Source organism: Pocillopora verrucosa, chromosome 6, assembly GCF_036669915.1.
Source record: "Pocillopora verrucosa isolate sample1 chromosome 6, ASM3666991v2, whole genome shotgun sequence".
Taxonomy (NCBI): domain Eukaryota; kingdom Metazoa; phylum Cnidaria; class Anthozoa; order Scleractinia; family Pocilloporidae; genus Pocillopora; species Pocillopora verrucosa.
Genome location: NC_089317.1, coordinates 1,518,316 through 1,533,751, shown reverse-complemented (window position 1 = coordinate 1,533,751; position 15,436 = coordinate 1,518,316). Strand labels below are relative to the sequence as shown.

Genomic DNA, 15,436 nt, shown 5'->3' with positions numbered 1-15,436 from the left:
AGTTTTAATAACAAATAATTTTGCCATAATTATGATTAAAAAAAGTGGAGGGGAAGTGTTTCCACCGATGGGTCAAATGATCCCATCAATGGGTAATTTTCGAAATCAAAAATCGCATACAGGCCATAAATGACGTTATGCAGATCAAATATTGAAAACTGGCTGCAAACAGAAAAAAACTACATTTTTCACTACCTGCTTTCAGCCGTTTGAACACTTAGGTTAAAATATTTGTTACAACCTGGTACAATAGATTTTTAACATGTTTCTCACCACAGTAATGTGAGTTTATAGCAAGTGAGTTTGGGTAATGCAGTATGGTCGATGCTCACACAACACTCAGCTTTAAACTTGGGTATATTTAATAAGAGACAACTGAACAAATACCCTGTATTGAACAATCTGCTAAGGTCGATTACGAAAGAAAAATCAATCACACGGTCATAGTGCTTAAGAGCCTGGAAAAAACATTGCTGAAAATTTCTGGTTTCGCTTTATTGCTTTTAGTTTGTCGCTTGTTTTTCTTTGTTTTTGATGTTATGTATGTTGAGGAAACGACAATGTCACCCCTCAATTGAAGAACTTACGCCGTCCAGTTTCTCTGCACGAAGAAGAGAAGATAGAACGAGAAATCTACTCAGAATTGTTAAAGAAACGGAATTGTGTAAAACAACGTTACTAGCTTGTTATGAAAATTTATTTAAATCCTGATAATAGAATTAAAGATGATTAAACCAACACCTCATTAAATCACCTTTAGAAGCAATGAGAAAATGACTCCCTTCTGCTCAGCAAAATTGACGTTTTCGTTAACAACAGAGATGTCGTGCTTGTTCAGCTCACAAGTTCCTTTGCTGTCCTTCTTGGAAAACAACTTGAAGTTTGTGGAAGTACACCAGGCGGTCAAAAGGCACTGCTGAGCGCACGATAACAAACTGGGAGAATTGAACTGTTTGACGACGTATCTCAAAAGCTGTCTGTTATCCCACGGTTTGAAGTGATTGAAACGCGAAAATTCTGAGTTATTGTTCGTGGCCAAGAGATTATAATCTCTTTCCGTGTCCGAGATGGTTGCCGATGTTTGAACCAGCAAAAATAAAAATGCTGTTCCCTTAAATGCCATTTGTGATACCCTAATGCAAATGTTCGCGGTCTATTTGAAGAGGACGTGAGCAGTATCTGCTAAATCGTAATTCGACTACGTATTTTTGACATCTGATTAACTTTTGACAAATGCCTTTAAAGTTTTCTTTGTTCAAAAACCATCACATTACAAACAAATTAATACTCAACTGCCGAAGCCTCACCAAATACGTAATTCAGCCAACAACTTTGGATCTGGCTGAGAATAGCTCGCCAAAGACCCGAATTGGAAAAACGCGATCGAAAATTGATAAAGAGAATGACAATGACAATGACAATGACAATGACTAAAACTAAATAGATATCATGGGCCGGATAGGCTCCGTATGGAAAAAACGCCATAAAATAATGATAATTACTGAAAAAGACAATGACCATGACAATCACTCAGGAAAGGCAATGAACATACGGCGTAAAACGTTATCACGTTCAAAAAATCGCAAGCTCTCTCTCTCCGGCGGAACCAATAGGAAATTTTGAGATAAGATCTTTGATGTCTACAAATTGGAAAAAAGCCCAAATTTTCCACCAAAATTTATATACCTCCGACTTAGTATTCCCAAGATCAATCTTTAATTTTCAGATAACACACAGAGATTTTTCAGTTCATCCTGTATTCAATTATACGGCAAAAAAAATAAAGCGTGCCAAAATGAATGTTTCAGCTTTATAAGGTACTAGTTAAATCTCGAGAGGTATGTGTTTTAAGCCAATTAAATTTTTTATGGCAACGCCACTCATTTGAGATTTTCTGTCAAAGAAAAGCTGGTTCCTGCTGCCGTTCGTCATTAGTCAAGTCACATTACTAAGAGGCTCTGTTCAATTTTTTGGAACAAGAGAATTCCCAACTGGTACAGAAAGCAGTCAGAAAGATTTCAAAGATTTTTTCTTACGGTTCTACCGAAAAATGAATTGGAACCGTCCAATGTCCTCAAATTTACCAAAGATAGAAACAGACGTATTTATCACCAGTAAGATCACAGCCTGAGGCATGATCACTTCATCTACAAGACATATTAATTAACAACCTTTTTGCCATGAGTAAAGAACTCAAAATCTAAAAGTCGAGAAACCGCCAAAAAGAAAAATCTAAATCTCTAGAAACTGCATTTAAAACTGATTATTCTAACAAAAACAGAGTGAAATGAAAAAAGAATCAACTATATTTAATTAAATTTCCTTTTTAATATACGTATATGTTATTTGCCGGCTGGGAGGTTCGTATGGTGAAAAACTGTGACCGAGGTCTTGAAAATACTGCCCGAGGCCGTAGGCCGAGGGCAGCATTTTCAAGACCGAGGTCACAGTTTTTCACGATACGGACCGACCCTTAGCCGGTAAATAACATATTTATTGTTTTTAAACTTAACGAAATTCTTTCCGAAATAACCCGAATGATTTATGCCCGTAAATACGGCAAGATCTTCCATAAACTGAACAATTTTTGAGTGAGTAAATGGTAGTTGTAATAGAGGTGATGCAAATTTAAGAGAGATGTCTCAGCGGAACATTTTCATTTCCGTAACGATAAAGGTGATTTAAAAGGCTTCCAAACAAACTTTGAAACATTATTTTTACAAGTATCTGTCACAATCTGACACCTGTCAATTAGAGAGCGCGCAAGAAAAAAAAAAGCGTAGGAACATTTGAAAACCAAAAGAACTTAGTTTGGCAAGGACTGTCACGACAATGTTTTCTTCAAAATCAGTTAATGATCTAACGGAAAGTATTATTCACTCTCATCGACCACTCATTCATGTATGAAGATTTACCTCTGTTCATTAAGTAAACGGCGAGGAAAGTAATTGTGAGTAAATTCAATTTTTTTTATTTTGAAGTTGTAAGAGTTTGCTCGTTTGTTTGCTGTAATGGCGTGTTTAACTCTGATCTTTCCTTCACAAAAACTAAATTCGAACGGCACACTCCAACGAGACACAAGGGAATGTAATGCGGCCTTTTCTCAAAAAATTCCTTCAATTTCTGTTGTGCAATTTAAGGTACAAATGTCCAAATTGAACGGAATTGGAAAGACTCACCAGAAGCGTATATTTGTTGTAGAATTTAAAACTTCGCTCGCTCTTTCACTATGAACAAATTGCTCGAGAAAATTCAGATATTAAATGAATGAAAGTTCCATCGTTCAGTTTAACTGTAACCAAATACCTCACGTTTCAACTTTCTGGGTACTTTTTGTGAACGATTAAAATTAATTGCAGACGGTTTTTAGGCCGCTTGTCAACCAACGTAATGACGCTATTGTTTATACAAATTCATTCTGAAACCAATATTTTTCTGTCAACCAAAGTGATTTGATAGAGAGAAAAGAGAGGATTCATAAGTTATTTATCGGCTTGAGGTAGTGACCGACGTGTTTGCTTAAAAATACAACCCAGCCAGAAAACGAGGTATATTTATGAAAAATGACAACGAAAGTTGGGATGTACTCGGCGACTCACGAAAGCGTTACCGTGGCCCGTGGGCAGAGATAGGAAAATACTGACCGGGTAAAGAACCAATCAGATTGCAAGATTCGTTACCGTGCCCTCGGTTGTTTAAATAATTTACAACTCTTCTGCAGACAAACTTCTGTTTGCCTGTGCTCAACATTGAAACAATCCTTTTCAACCACTTAGCCGGTCAAAATGTTGGAAAGCTTTTGTTCGTTCCGTAATCCCGCCAACAAGTCCACTTTGGCGGAATCTTTTTACTTCGTGTAGACGGCGGTGGTAAGGCCCTGCCTTGTCCTTGGTAGTTCCTTCCAAATTGTCCTTTGCCTCAACAGACGATACTTCTCCACAAATTCTTTCACAACACTTTCAGTCTCAGGATTAAAAGAGTTCTAATAATGTAAAGTCTTATTAACAACACATCAATTCTAAGATAGCACTTATTTATTGGTTAATAGCAACTGACAAATAAATCAGATACAAGCTCTTCCAGTCTCTCGCGGATGAGAAGCTATCTTCTTGAAGTCAGAACTTAAGTTAAATCTTACTGTAAAACGGCACTGACAATTGCAATAACATGCCTTTAAAAGACCTTCTAGAAAATCTAGATGAAACTGTCTTTTTTCTTTCTTTTCGCAGGACTTATGTCTTCTCCCTTTAAGATTTTTGGTTCAAATGTCGTCAGGCCTGCATCAAAAAGACAAATACTTCATAGGTGATAGAATGCATTCAATAAATAGGTAATTAGGCGCATAGGTCAAGTTTATTTTGCAAACATTTTTTTATCATGATAACTTTTAAGGGGCACAACATTAATTCTCTGGATTTGCCTTCCTCCTCTCTAATTTCTTGGAATTAAGACTTAACTTTTTCTCATAAAAAAACCTATAACCTGTATTCCAATTATTGTACATATATGTTAAAATACGGGTATGGAGAAAAAAAATTAAATTAACAAATACATAAAAAAACAGAGCTTTTGATCTAGTATTTGCTTTACATCTCTAAGAGAGGAATTTTCTCGCTGGTTAATGAATTCTGTAGGTTTATATAACGCACACGTCATCATCATTCCTTCTTTGGTACCTTCGATTGAATAACAGCAGCTTCACTTTTTAATTTATTTCTATGCAGTTCTGTTGAATATGGCCTCTTTTTGTTTTTGAACTGCTTTTCATTGGTTATTTTACGAGGTCTTTTATCAGCTTTTGGATTTCGATTTTTTATGTTTTTGTTCTTGTCTTTTTTGCCACCTTTTCCACTCGATAACTGATTACCAGGTGGTTTTAATACTCGCTGAATACGTTTGCTCTTGACTTTTACGTTGTCACAGTAAACCGTTACGTGGTTGAAAAACTGATCGATCTTCATTTGTGTCTGGAAGTAAAACAACATGAACTTATTAGGTATATGCAAACATGTTGTACGCCACGGGATCTTTAAAATAATAGCCTAGAATAGTTGAAATACACAAAAGAGGTAAAACATAGAAAAAGAATCAACTAATATGGTAGATTATAACGTATATTGTATACACATCACTCAGCCTCCGGCTGCGATATTTATTGAGTATCTCCCTACCTGATAGGAGAACGAGAAAAGGCTTTCAGGAATGAGGAGGATATAAAAGAAGTAACATTTGTCAGTTAGAGTTCTGACTATCTTAGCAAAGTTTAAGTTAGACCGAGATTTCAAACAAAAATTGGACCTCGAGGTTACTGTTTTTGATAAAATTATTAAAGTAAATAGACATTTTTTCGTAATGTTCGTGAGAAACTTTCTCGACATTGCTCAGGACAAAAAACGTTTGGATAAAACTTTTTGCTCAACGGGATCTAGTTATCAACGCGATCACGCAGTATTGTTAAATAACGATTACAGCCAGCCCAATGTCTCCAGATCGAAAAGATACGAACCCTTTCCCTGAAAAAGCTTTTAGCCTACTCAACAGCGGCGCCGCAGGACCGCGTTGTTCAGAACATGATTACACTGGCCTAAGATTAGTGCTCATTTAAGCTCTGTAGAAATTGTTACATTTAATGGGTTAGGGTAGGGTTAGGGTTAGGGGTTTTTGGTTTTTTCAGGTTTGCCTTGCACTTCGATGAAGTGCAACCCAAGTGTTGGATAATTCTAACACTTTCTTCACGAAAAATAAACACCAAGTTAAATCTTTCATATTCAGTTAGGTGCCAACCACTTTTCAGGAAATCGGAAACAGGGACGTGACTTCGTTCCCGCGTGCAATAGCGAGAAGTCGCGCAAAGAAAAAAAAGATTACAAAAGCCCATAATGCGTCGAGTAAAGTCTTGAAATCAGTGTGCACCAAAAATTACCATTACTTTCGCTTAAGGCTAACATGCCTGCCTCTAACTTACCCTTTCTTCACTGAGTCGCTTGATCAAAGGATTTAGAACCTCGTTTGTCTTGGCTTTAGTCCAGCCAAGGATTTTGAAAGCGAATGTGAGAATGTTAAGGAGTTATCAGTGATGCTTATCTCCTTGTGTTATCAACATATTACGAAGCAAGCGGACGACGAGAGTACCGAGTGTTGTGGTTCTCGTTCAAGAACAGGAAGCGTACGAAAACGCACATATGTATAAAACAAAGTACAAAGAACAGAACTAACTAAAAAAAAAACAAAGTCACACTACCAATGAATAATTATTAGATGCCCATTTTTGCATATGGTGGCCCTAGGTACTAGTACCGTGATAACCGCTAGCCGAAATCTAGGCAATATCACGACACAGAGAATAATTAATTACAGGACAAATCTCCATGCATCCTGGTAAAGGAAATTCAAATTTTGAAAAAAATACAATTTTGCATGACAATTTATTTTGCAACAGTTGCATGTTGTCCTTAAAGGACATGTTGCATGGAATGTTCCTGATTCAAGAAAGGCCTTTAAAGATACAAACATACTGATAAGGTTAACTTGGAAAGGATATGATTTAAGGAACTCCAGGTCTGGATGTTTCCATTCAAAATCCCCTGTTTGTTTCTCTACCGCCGGATTGCTATAAGCGTCATAAACTGCTCTAGATGGAAAGTCACTTGGCAGCACCACACCTCTCTACAAAAAAAAAAGGCAGAGAGAAACAATTGATAACCCACAATAGGACTTGAATTATCTATTTTAGTTCTAAGTTAGCATCGAAATATTCACTGGCACGATACTTGAGCAGGTTTCACTGGTTAATTACCCTAATAATGTCCACCATATGGGCTAGTTAAATTGAGCTTCTTAAGGCCTATTTACACGGCACGACTTTGTCGCATGCGACAAGCTTACGACAGGCCTACGACATGACTTAAGAGTCGTAAGCGAGTTGTAGGTTTGATTTACACGAAACAATTCGTGTCGTAAGCCTGTCGTAAGCTTGTCGCATGCGACAAAGTCGTACCGTGTAAATAGGCCCTTACAAGACGTTTCCTAATTCTGCCTTCGTGGGGATTCCTCGGGCCTTTTTGGGCTTCTTCATGCCAGGATCTAAAGAATTGACGCAGATAAAATGCCATTAGCTACCCACAAACACAAAATAACACGATTACGATGATCAGGACGAAATCACGACCAAAAATTTCATGATGATCAGATATGATTATCTATGTGAACCTCGAAAAGCTTCGCTGTGGGTTGAAATTCAAATTTACCCCGATCAATGAGGACAGTGGACATTACAGTAGTAATAAAAATTAATTTTTACATCTATCCCCCGTAGTGTTGACTTGGTCTTAAACTGAACGAACTAGTTATTAAATCAAGCATCAATCCCACAATAACCTACCTAAACTGCTCAAGACCCTCGAAATCTTTAATAGAAAACTCGTGAAGAATCGCCATGGCATCAACTCCTCCAAACCCTGCAAAAGAAAAATCCATAAAACAACTTGTTAGTTGAGTTAGTTAGTTGAAGTCACGTGTTGTTCCAACCGAGAAAAGAAAATCTTAAATTTCTTTGGGGCACATACTCTGACCTCGAACAAGCTCCTCTCCCACATTTAATGAAGTCTTCCGTGAGTAGGAAATTCTGGTTATAACTTCTCCGACGATTTGAGTCGAGCTGACTTCTTATTTTTTAAGACGAGAATCATTATCCGTCATGATAAACATCCAAGACACTTAAAAAGGGAAATCTGAGCTTGCTCTCACAAGAGCTTCTGTCTTACCCTCCCTCCCCACCCTGACGATCCAACGTCACCCATTTGTACTCCTGGATGGAAATGGTAATTTGTGGGAATAAATGTAATAAGTGTCTTGACCAAGAACACCACACCGATGATCATGGGCAAAGACTCGAAACTGCCCAATTTTTATCAATTTGCATTATTTTCTACGACTTATAAACTACACATGTTTTACGGTTCGATCATGAACTTCGTACGACGCAAATCATCGAGGTTGTCCATTATAACATCCTTGTCATACGATGGGCTTCTAACCTTTTAAGCCATCAGTGTAGTCGCTGCCGGTGATGAAGGCGAGGCAGATAAGACTCGAACGGTCTAGAACTAATAAAAACTTATACATTAATAAGTGAAAAGAGAAAGACGACGAACGGAAGAAAATGTGTTAAATACAGAGGTTTTAGCCGCACTGGTTGGCTTTACATTCAACGACTAAAATTGTGGAACCTTTTCTTTTCTTGAAACTGGGAACTGACTTAAAATTAAGCCAACAGTGTTAACCTAACATGTTCAAAAGTATTGGCCAGGACGACTCGTGTCACTTATTCAAGAAATCAAATGGAAAACTATAACCAATCCTACAAGTCGTCCTCAGTCGTCTTTAATTTGACCTCTCACTGGCTCCAAGTAACATTTATCTGTATTCAGAATGACCTTGGCGACTTCTCCGGTTCTTTATGATTGTACAACCGCACTTTAGGATGCACGCTGTCACGATAGAGCGGATCTTTAACGAGTTCATGAGTTTTCATAATCCACACACTCGTTAGAAAGTTATTCTCCCAAGGTTTAAATCAGCCTCGCGTTTTTCACGTAACATTCAGCTCCGGATACAGTCGTTTTTTCTACGCTTTTTCCTGTTAAGTGTTCCACGTTTTTTTTAAGTCAGAGTAATTTTTAACTGAGTGTCAAAAGTAAATCATGATTGCATTAGTTCTGCTTTACTTGTTATGTGATTGGTCCAGAAAACTGGCGCCACTCTCTCAACCAATCAGATGCAAAACGAAAAAACCAAATCACGACTTGGTCGCCTGCGTTTTCCCGCCCTTTAGGCGGTTTGGTTGTTTTCACTTTGAATTCTCATTGGCTTTTAAATGTATTTTCCTTTCTTCTGATTGGCCGTTGTAATGGCCAATCGAAAAGCGCGAAAAGCGCGCTATCACCAATATAACTTTCCCACTTTATATTTCCTATAAACGTTTCAAAAAAGAGATTTCAATTAAAAAATACAGACGGTAATCGACAAACTTCAGACTAACGTAGCTTTCTCTTAACTGCATCACTTGTGTATTCCTCTGCTTCCATTTTAGTGTCGAAGATATTTCTATACACTCGTTTGCTGCCAAAGAGGAATATATCACTGTCGTCTGAAATAGTTCCATCTGATTTACCAGCTAGTTCTAATGCGGCGCACTGGGCTTCGGCTTCGGTCGGACTTATCACATAAGGAACACCAAACTTCAGTAGTAGTTTCTGAGGTAAAAGAAAAAAGTAATTTAATGTACTGCCTGCAGCACGAACTGAAGATTACTTGGCAATCGACACTGCACTAGCTGGAGAAATTCTTCATCTCTTGCATTCAGGAATACTACAATTGACTGAGGTTTCTATGGAAGATAAGATGATGAGCTGCCATCTCATATCAGAAAGAGCACTTAAGGAAGTGAAATGTAATAGCCTCTTCTTCAATTGACGCGTTAGTGCGTTTTTGATGCCTTTAACACGACATTCAACCGTGTTACCTCTCTAATTATTCGGGCTTTTTAAATTACCACAACATTAGTTTTCATGCCGCAAGAAAAATTTCCACTATTTATTCGTAAACGCTAGACTCTGCATCTTTATTCTAATGAAGAACAGAGCCACTGCACAAGCAAGTCTTTCCCTTAAATGCCATTTGTGATACCCTAATGCAAATGTTCGCGGTCTATTTGAAGAGGACGTGAGCAGTATCTGCTAAATCGTAATTCGACTACGTATTTTTGACATCTGATTAACTTTTGACAAATGCCTTTAAAGTTTTCTTTGTTCAAAAACCATCACATTACAAACAAATTAATACTCAACTGCCGAAGCCTCACTAAATACGTAATTCAGCCAACAACTTTGGATCTGGCTTAGAATAGCTCGCCAAAGACCCGAATTGGAAAAACGCGATCGAAAATTGATAAAGAAGAATGACAATGACAATGACAATGAAATGACTAAAACTAAATAGATATCATGGGCCGGATAGGCTCCGTATGGAAAAAACGCCATAAAATAATGATAATTACTGAAAAAGACAATGACCATGACAATCACTCAGGAAAGGCAATGAACATACGGCGTTAAACGTTATCACGTTCAAATAGTCGCAAGCTCTCTATCTCCGGCGGAACCAATAGGAAATTTTGAGATAAGATCTTTCATGTCTACAAATTGAAAAAAAGCCCAAATTTTCCACCAAAATTTATATACCTCCGACTTAGTATTCCCAAGATCAATCTTTAATTTTCAGATAACACACAGAGATTTTTCAGTTCATCCTGTATTCAATCATACGGCAAAAAAAATAAAGCGTGCCAAAATGAAATGCACAAGCAAGTCTTTCCACAATCTATCAACTGAAGGGAAAATGGAAGGAGTACAAAATGGGGAAACGAAAAGAGGAGTAGGAACAGTATAAAACTGAGAATGAAAGGAAGGGTAAGAAAGAAACAGAAGAAGAGGGATGGAAAGGGGCGGAAACAAGATAAAAGAGGCACGAAGAGGGGAGGGACAGCATGGAACTGAGAATTAAAGGAAGGGTAGGAAAGAACTAAGAGAAGAGGAATGGAAAGGGGTGGGAACTGGATTAAAAAGGCACGAGGAGGGGAGGGGAGGGGAGGGGAGGACATAAAGGTTGTGTTCAGGTGTAACCTGCGAGAAGAAATGCACGAGAAGAAGAAGGAGAGAAAGAAAAGGAAGAGAGAACAGAATAAAAGAAGGGATAATGAGTACAACGACATTGTTTTGAAACTAATGGTACACGGAGATGTTAATAATGCTTTGATGTACCTGACAATCGATGTACATCCCAGGGGTCACTGTAGCTGCCCGGCGATTCTGCCTGGCAAGTTCTGCTGCAAGAGACTTCTGTTCTGCCCGTATACCATCCATCTCTTGCTGAAAGTGTTAAGTATGCAATTTATCACCTTCTACCCTGAAGATGGTCAAAAAGCTTAGTTTTCAATGTTCTTCGATCAGTCCATAACCAATATATTCTAAACTTTGGCCACAGGGCAAGGGAAAGTCTCATAGAAACTGTTGAGTATTGTACAAGTTATCTTACTTTATGAGGGCAGTAGTCAACTTATTTCATATATGACATTGGATAAACGGTCATGGTGGTGATAGTGTGATACCTCCTATATTTCCTTAGAAACATGCCATGTCACCTTAAGAATAGACCACCTCACCTTAGGTTCCACAGGACAATCGATTCCAATTTTCAATACTTCCAAAGAATCATGTTTCTCCAAAGCTGGCACGACAGTGTGACTATTTGAAAACAACTGAGAGGAAGTACTCGTATTTGCCTTTACCTTGCCTCGCAATGACCTGAACAAGACAAAAGCCACAAGACTGGTTAGTGGATGAACTTGACTGACAATTATTTCCTTTTTGCATTTAGAGTGCCTTCACTGAGATATGAAGCATGCTTGAAGTTAGAGAGCAAGATAAATTTTCCTTTAGCAATTCCAGCTTCCTGAATGTTTTCCAAAGTTCCCAAGAGTTTTATATTTTAGTGAACGCACAGCTAGCATCAACATGTGTTGGGATAATTCCCCTCTATTAGACTTCAATGGCCACACCTAGGTCATCAGTGTGCACATTGAGAAAATGAAATACCAGAGTATACCTGCTCCACTTAATTTGAGTGCAAAGATTTACAAGTAGAGTCTTATGTTTGTATATAAGGTAACAAAATGTTTTCGAGTGCAATTTTATGTTACTAAGCATGAGTAAATTTTTCAAAGACAACAAAATTGCCCGAGTGCATAGGGCAAGTGCAATTTGAAGTCTCTGAAAAATTTAAGAGTGCTTATTAACACCAAATAGCACTCAAAATCGTTTTGTTGCTTGATAATAATTTACATAAAAAACAAATCACCGAAAGTCAAGACAGACAAAATTTTGGTAGTGGGCACATGCTATTTGTAATTTGCACTTGTGTGACAACTTTGCACTTGTGTTACATGAAAAAAGGCACTCATTTAAAGCCAATCAGACACGTGTAATTTTTTTCATGAATATTATTATTCATTTACAAATGTGAGTCATAAACTTAATCTGCTGAAAAGTTTACCAACAGCTTTTGCTCAATAAAGTCAATTTTCATACTCATAAACTCTCACCTCTTAATACACGATACCAGGGTATCTGAAGGCAGTGGAGTATGTTTTGGTTCAAATGCATCCTGTTTTATCAGGTTTACACTGGCCAGAACTGTACTTGTGCTAAAAAAATATTCACTATAATGCACTTTCACCGACAAAATCCTAAAATTTTTAGATAACTTATTAACTCTTTGACCTCATAGTCAATCAACATGTAACTTCTCCCTATACCAGTAATAGCCATACTTAATCTTGCAAACAGGTTACAAGAATGCTCAAACTTATTATTGTGATCTAACACCAAATTCTTGTAACTAATTTACAAGGAAATGTGTAGCATCTAGAGGGGAGAATTAACAATCAGATCTTGGGAGTTAAAGGGTTAACTTCAGACCAACTATAGATTGAATTGTTTGCCTGACTTGGACTGCCAGCGAAAGAGAACAAGATGTGAAAAACAAACTTTAACAAAGGGAAATCTGACCTGGGAAAAGATAAAATTCATTTTCTTGATAAACAAATAATGAAATTTCAAAATTACAAGTTTTACATAATTATACATCAACTGTTTTCAGGCTGGCTTTTGGAACAAATTTTTGCCCAAACTAATCCAACAGCTGGTAAAATTGTGAGGCATTGCATTAAGTTTACTACCAAAGAAACCTCACTTCAGTCAAGGAAAGGAAGTTTTTTTTTTAAACTTACAAGATTCCAAAATTAATACTAGACTTTTTGTACAATTTATACAGGTAGAGATACCTTTCTTGTTTAATGACTTTTTTGATATCTTCACAACGCAATTTATTTTTCAACATTTTCTCTGCAGCACTCTTAGACTTATGCACAGCCTTAAACCTTTGATCTCTTCTTGCAGCCTGTTAAAGAAAATGACAAAATATATCAAATTTATCATCATTATTGTTTCAAAGATTGACAAAATTTATAACTTGTTATTCCATTGCCTTCGCTGGCAATATAAAACCACACTCTTTATGCCCACACTCCCACAAGTTTTTAAATCTTTCTACGACATCAATACCTCACTGGCAAACTAGTCATGAGAATTAATAGGGTTATCTGCAATATAAATATTATATGCAACTTCATAGGAAAAACAAATTTAAACCAAAAATCTTCAAAAAAAAAAGTTCATTAAAGCTATGTATACACTTATGAATGATGGAAAATTATAAATTGGATCTTAGGGGCTAAAACCTTTAAATATCATGTTATTCAAGGGCACACTGGCTATTTCACTGATTTTAGCAAAAAGTTACTGTAAGGAATAGTTGGTGTCCATAAGATTTATGATTCCAAGGTGTTAGGCACATTTATCACCATCAAATGTGGTTCACATTTGACTGATTTACATGTTCTATTGTTTACTGTTTACTGATTCATTACCAGAGTCTTATCCTTGAGTTCTGGGGCTGCACCATCAAATACAAATATTGGTTTTATTCTATGAGACAGCAGCTTGCAGGTTGAGGAAAACAATCCTGCCAGGTGTGCTGTGGCCAAAGGATTACCATGCCTGCCCCGCATTCCCTTAACAGACTGATTCAGCAGCAAACTAACATCTGTTCATTAGGATCAAGGTTATAATAGACTTTGACATCAAGACAACTGAAAAATCTAGTCAAGTATTTGATGATCAAGATATATCACATAATAATTCGCGGTATATCATAGACTAAGATAGTCGTTATGTAAATAGTGTCTTTTATGTACCTCACTGCAAATAGCGACATGTAAACAATCGACTTCATTGCCTGATAAAGACTAGCAGTATTGCTGTCGAAATGTTGCGATCAGCATCCAAAGTGACTCCATTGTGAGACAAACTAAAAAAGATCATCTCTTGGTGTTTTTTATATGCAATGATTGGCTGAAAATATTTTCAATTTCTTGAAACATCGTTGTCTGGAAAACTGAACCGCACTTGTAAAATATCAACATCCACAATTATCTTGGATTGAAGATTCAGTTGTGAAACCAAATTCAACGGAATGCACAATTGCTTTCAAACAGTTCTGCAGCTCTGATACTTGATTTTATCACAAACTGATAAAATAAATGATTTTCACCCCATAGTTTAATTCCATTCAGCGTGATAGGCTTAATCGTAGCTCACACCCAAGCAGACTCAAGATTGGTGAATACTTTCACATCAGTCTACGTGAGATTACATTAAAGGGTAAAATGTAACAGAACTAGAGGTGCATAAGCTTAAATATTTTGCCTTAAATGTGATCTAAAGACAGCAAGGATACCAACTCCGATAGTCTTGTTCTGAAGGTTCTCTATTGTAACAGGCTTTCCTGCCGGTTTTATTAATTCCCACAATCCTTTCACTCCCATCTCGATTCGCTGATGCCCCCAACACGAACTCCCTTGTTTATATCGAGATTTTGGGGCCGCTGGATTCAAACATAAAGTAATTATTCATGGAACTACGATAGATGTTTCGGTACGTTTTCTCCTGAGGCGATTTGGGATCTCGGTTTGATCGCGCTAAAGTAATAAAACCGCGGAAATGTTCACGAGGATGGAAGCTTACGCGAAATGAAATAGAAGTACTCTGACCTTGTTAATAAACAACATGATTGAACAAGTTAATTACTTGCTATGACTGTCACGCTTCTTGGCAAGTTATTAACCTGATAATCCCTAATAGCTACTTTTAGCCATTGTTGTTCAGAGGGTCTCGTACGTAAAATGTTGATTTCTTGGGCGCTTAGTAAGCAAATCTTGTCTTTCCTGTTTGCCGTGGAAAGTTTCTTGTTGCAGCGTTTAGATCAACCCTGATGAAGGCACTAGTTGGGTTGGGTCTATGAGTTGTAACTTCTTCGGTTACATTCATTAATAAATCTGTTAACCAGAGTAGTATCAATTATTGTTATTAATACCCAGTCCCCAGCATTGCATCTTTGTGAAAAGATTACATGAATAATCTATCAAGTCACACTATGACCGCTGAACTAATGATGATGATGATAATAATAATGATGATAATAATAATAATAATAATAATAATAATAATAATAAGGATTTAAAACATATTAAAGTGAATATTAGCGCCTTATCCGTATGCGCATGGCGCTTTACAACTGAATATTCAAGACCGAAAATTTTGTAGATGAAAAAACTACATCAATAATAAAACAAATATATAGAAGAACATGTTAAAAATTCGTATCTTGAAATTGAGATTAAAAGTAAAAGTAAAAATTAAAATTCTCATCGCAATATTTCTAACATAACTTAAATCAAAGTGCTCTTTGAATAAAAAAG

The 15,436-nt window shown here is 36.9% G+C and overlaps 1 protein-coding gene across 6 annotated transcripts; it reads right to left on the bottom strand.

Moving 5' to 3' along the window:
- Positions 1 to 3,859: 3,859 nt before the first annotated feature.
- On the bottom strand, positions 3,860 to 15,000 carry LOC131769289 (DNA excision repair protein ERCC-5-like). Of its 6 annotated transcripts, XM_066168739.1 has the most exons (14): positions 14,729 to 15,000; positions 14,416 to 14,562; positions 13,547 to 13,722; positions 12,902 to 13,017; positions 12,161 to 12,262; positions 11,222 to 11,363; positions 10,821 to 10,928; positions 9,041 to 9,254; positions 8,037 to 8,105; positions 7,382 to 7,457; positions 7,017 to 7,083; positions 6,543 to 6,666; positions 5,966 to 6,051; positions 3,862 to 4,967 (listed from the first exon to the last, which is right to left on the bottom strand). In XM_066168739.1, exons 2-14 carry the CDS (start codon positions 14,501 to 14,503, stop codon positions 4,659 to 4,661), a joined length of 1,677 nt encoding a protein of 558 aa, XP_066024836.1. In that variant the 5' UTR covers positions 14,504 to 14,562; positions 14,729 to 15,000; the 3' UTR covers positions 3,862 to 4,658. The 6 variants fall into 6 exon arrangements, 5 of the variants coding, with proteins under 5 accessions (XP_066024837.1, XP_058941005.2, XP_066024836.1 ...); XM_066168738.1 differs by having other exon boundaries at positions 14,416 to 15,000; XM_066168740.1 differs by lacking the exons at positions 13,547 to 13,722; positions 14,416 to 14,562 and having other exon boundaries at positions 3,860 to 4,967.
- Between the last annotated feature and the right edge of the window lie 436 nt (positions 15,001 to 15,436).

Bases quoted from the DNA above. Each gene is read 5' to 3' on its own strand.
- LOC131769289 (XM_066168738.1), bottom strand. From the start codon at position 14,503: ATGGGAGTGAAAGGATTGTGGGAATTAATAAAACCGGCAGGAAAGCCT. The intron at 11,364-12,160 runs GTGAGAGTTTAT...TGTCTTGTTCAG, and splicing joins CTGGTATCGTGTATTAAGAG to GTCATTGCGAGGCAAGGTAA. The intron at 9,255-10,820 runs GTACATCAAAGC...CTTTTACCTCAG, and splicing joins GGATGTACATCGATTGTCAG to AAACTACTACTGAAGTTTGG.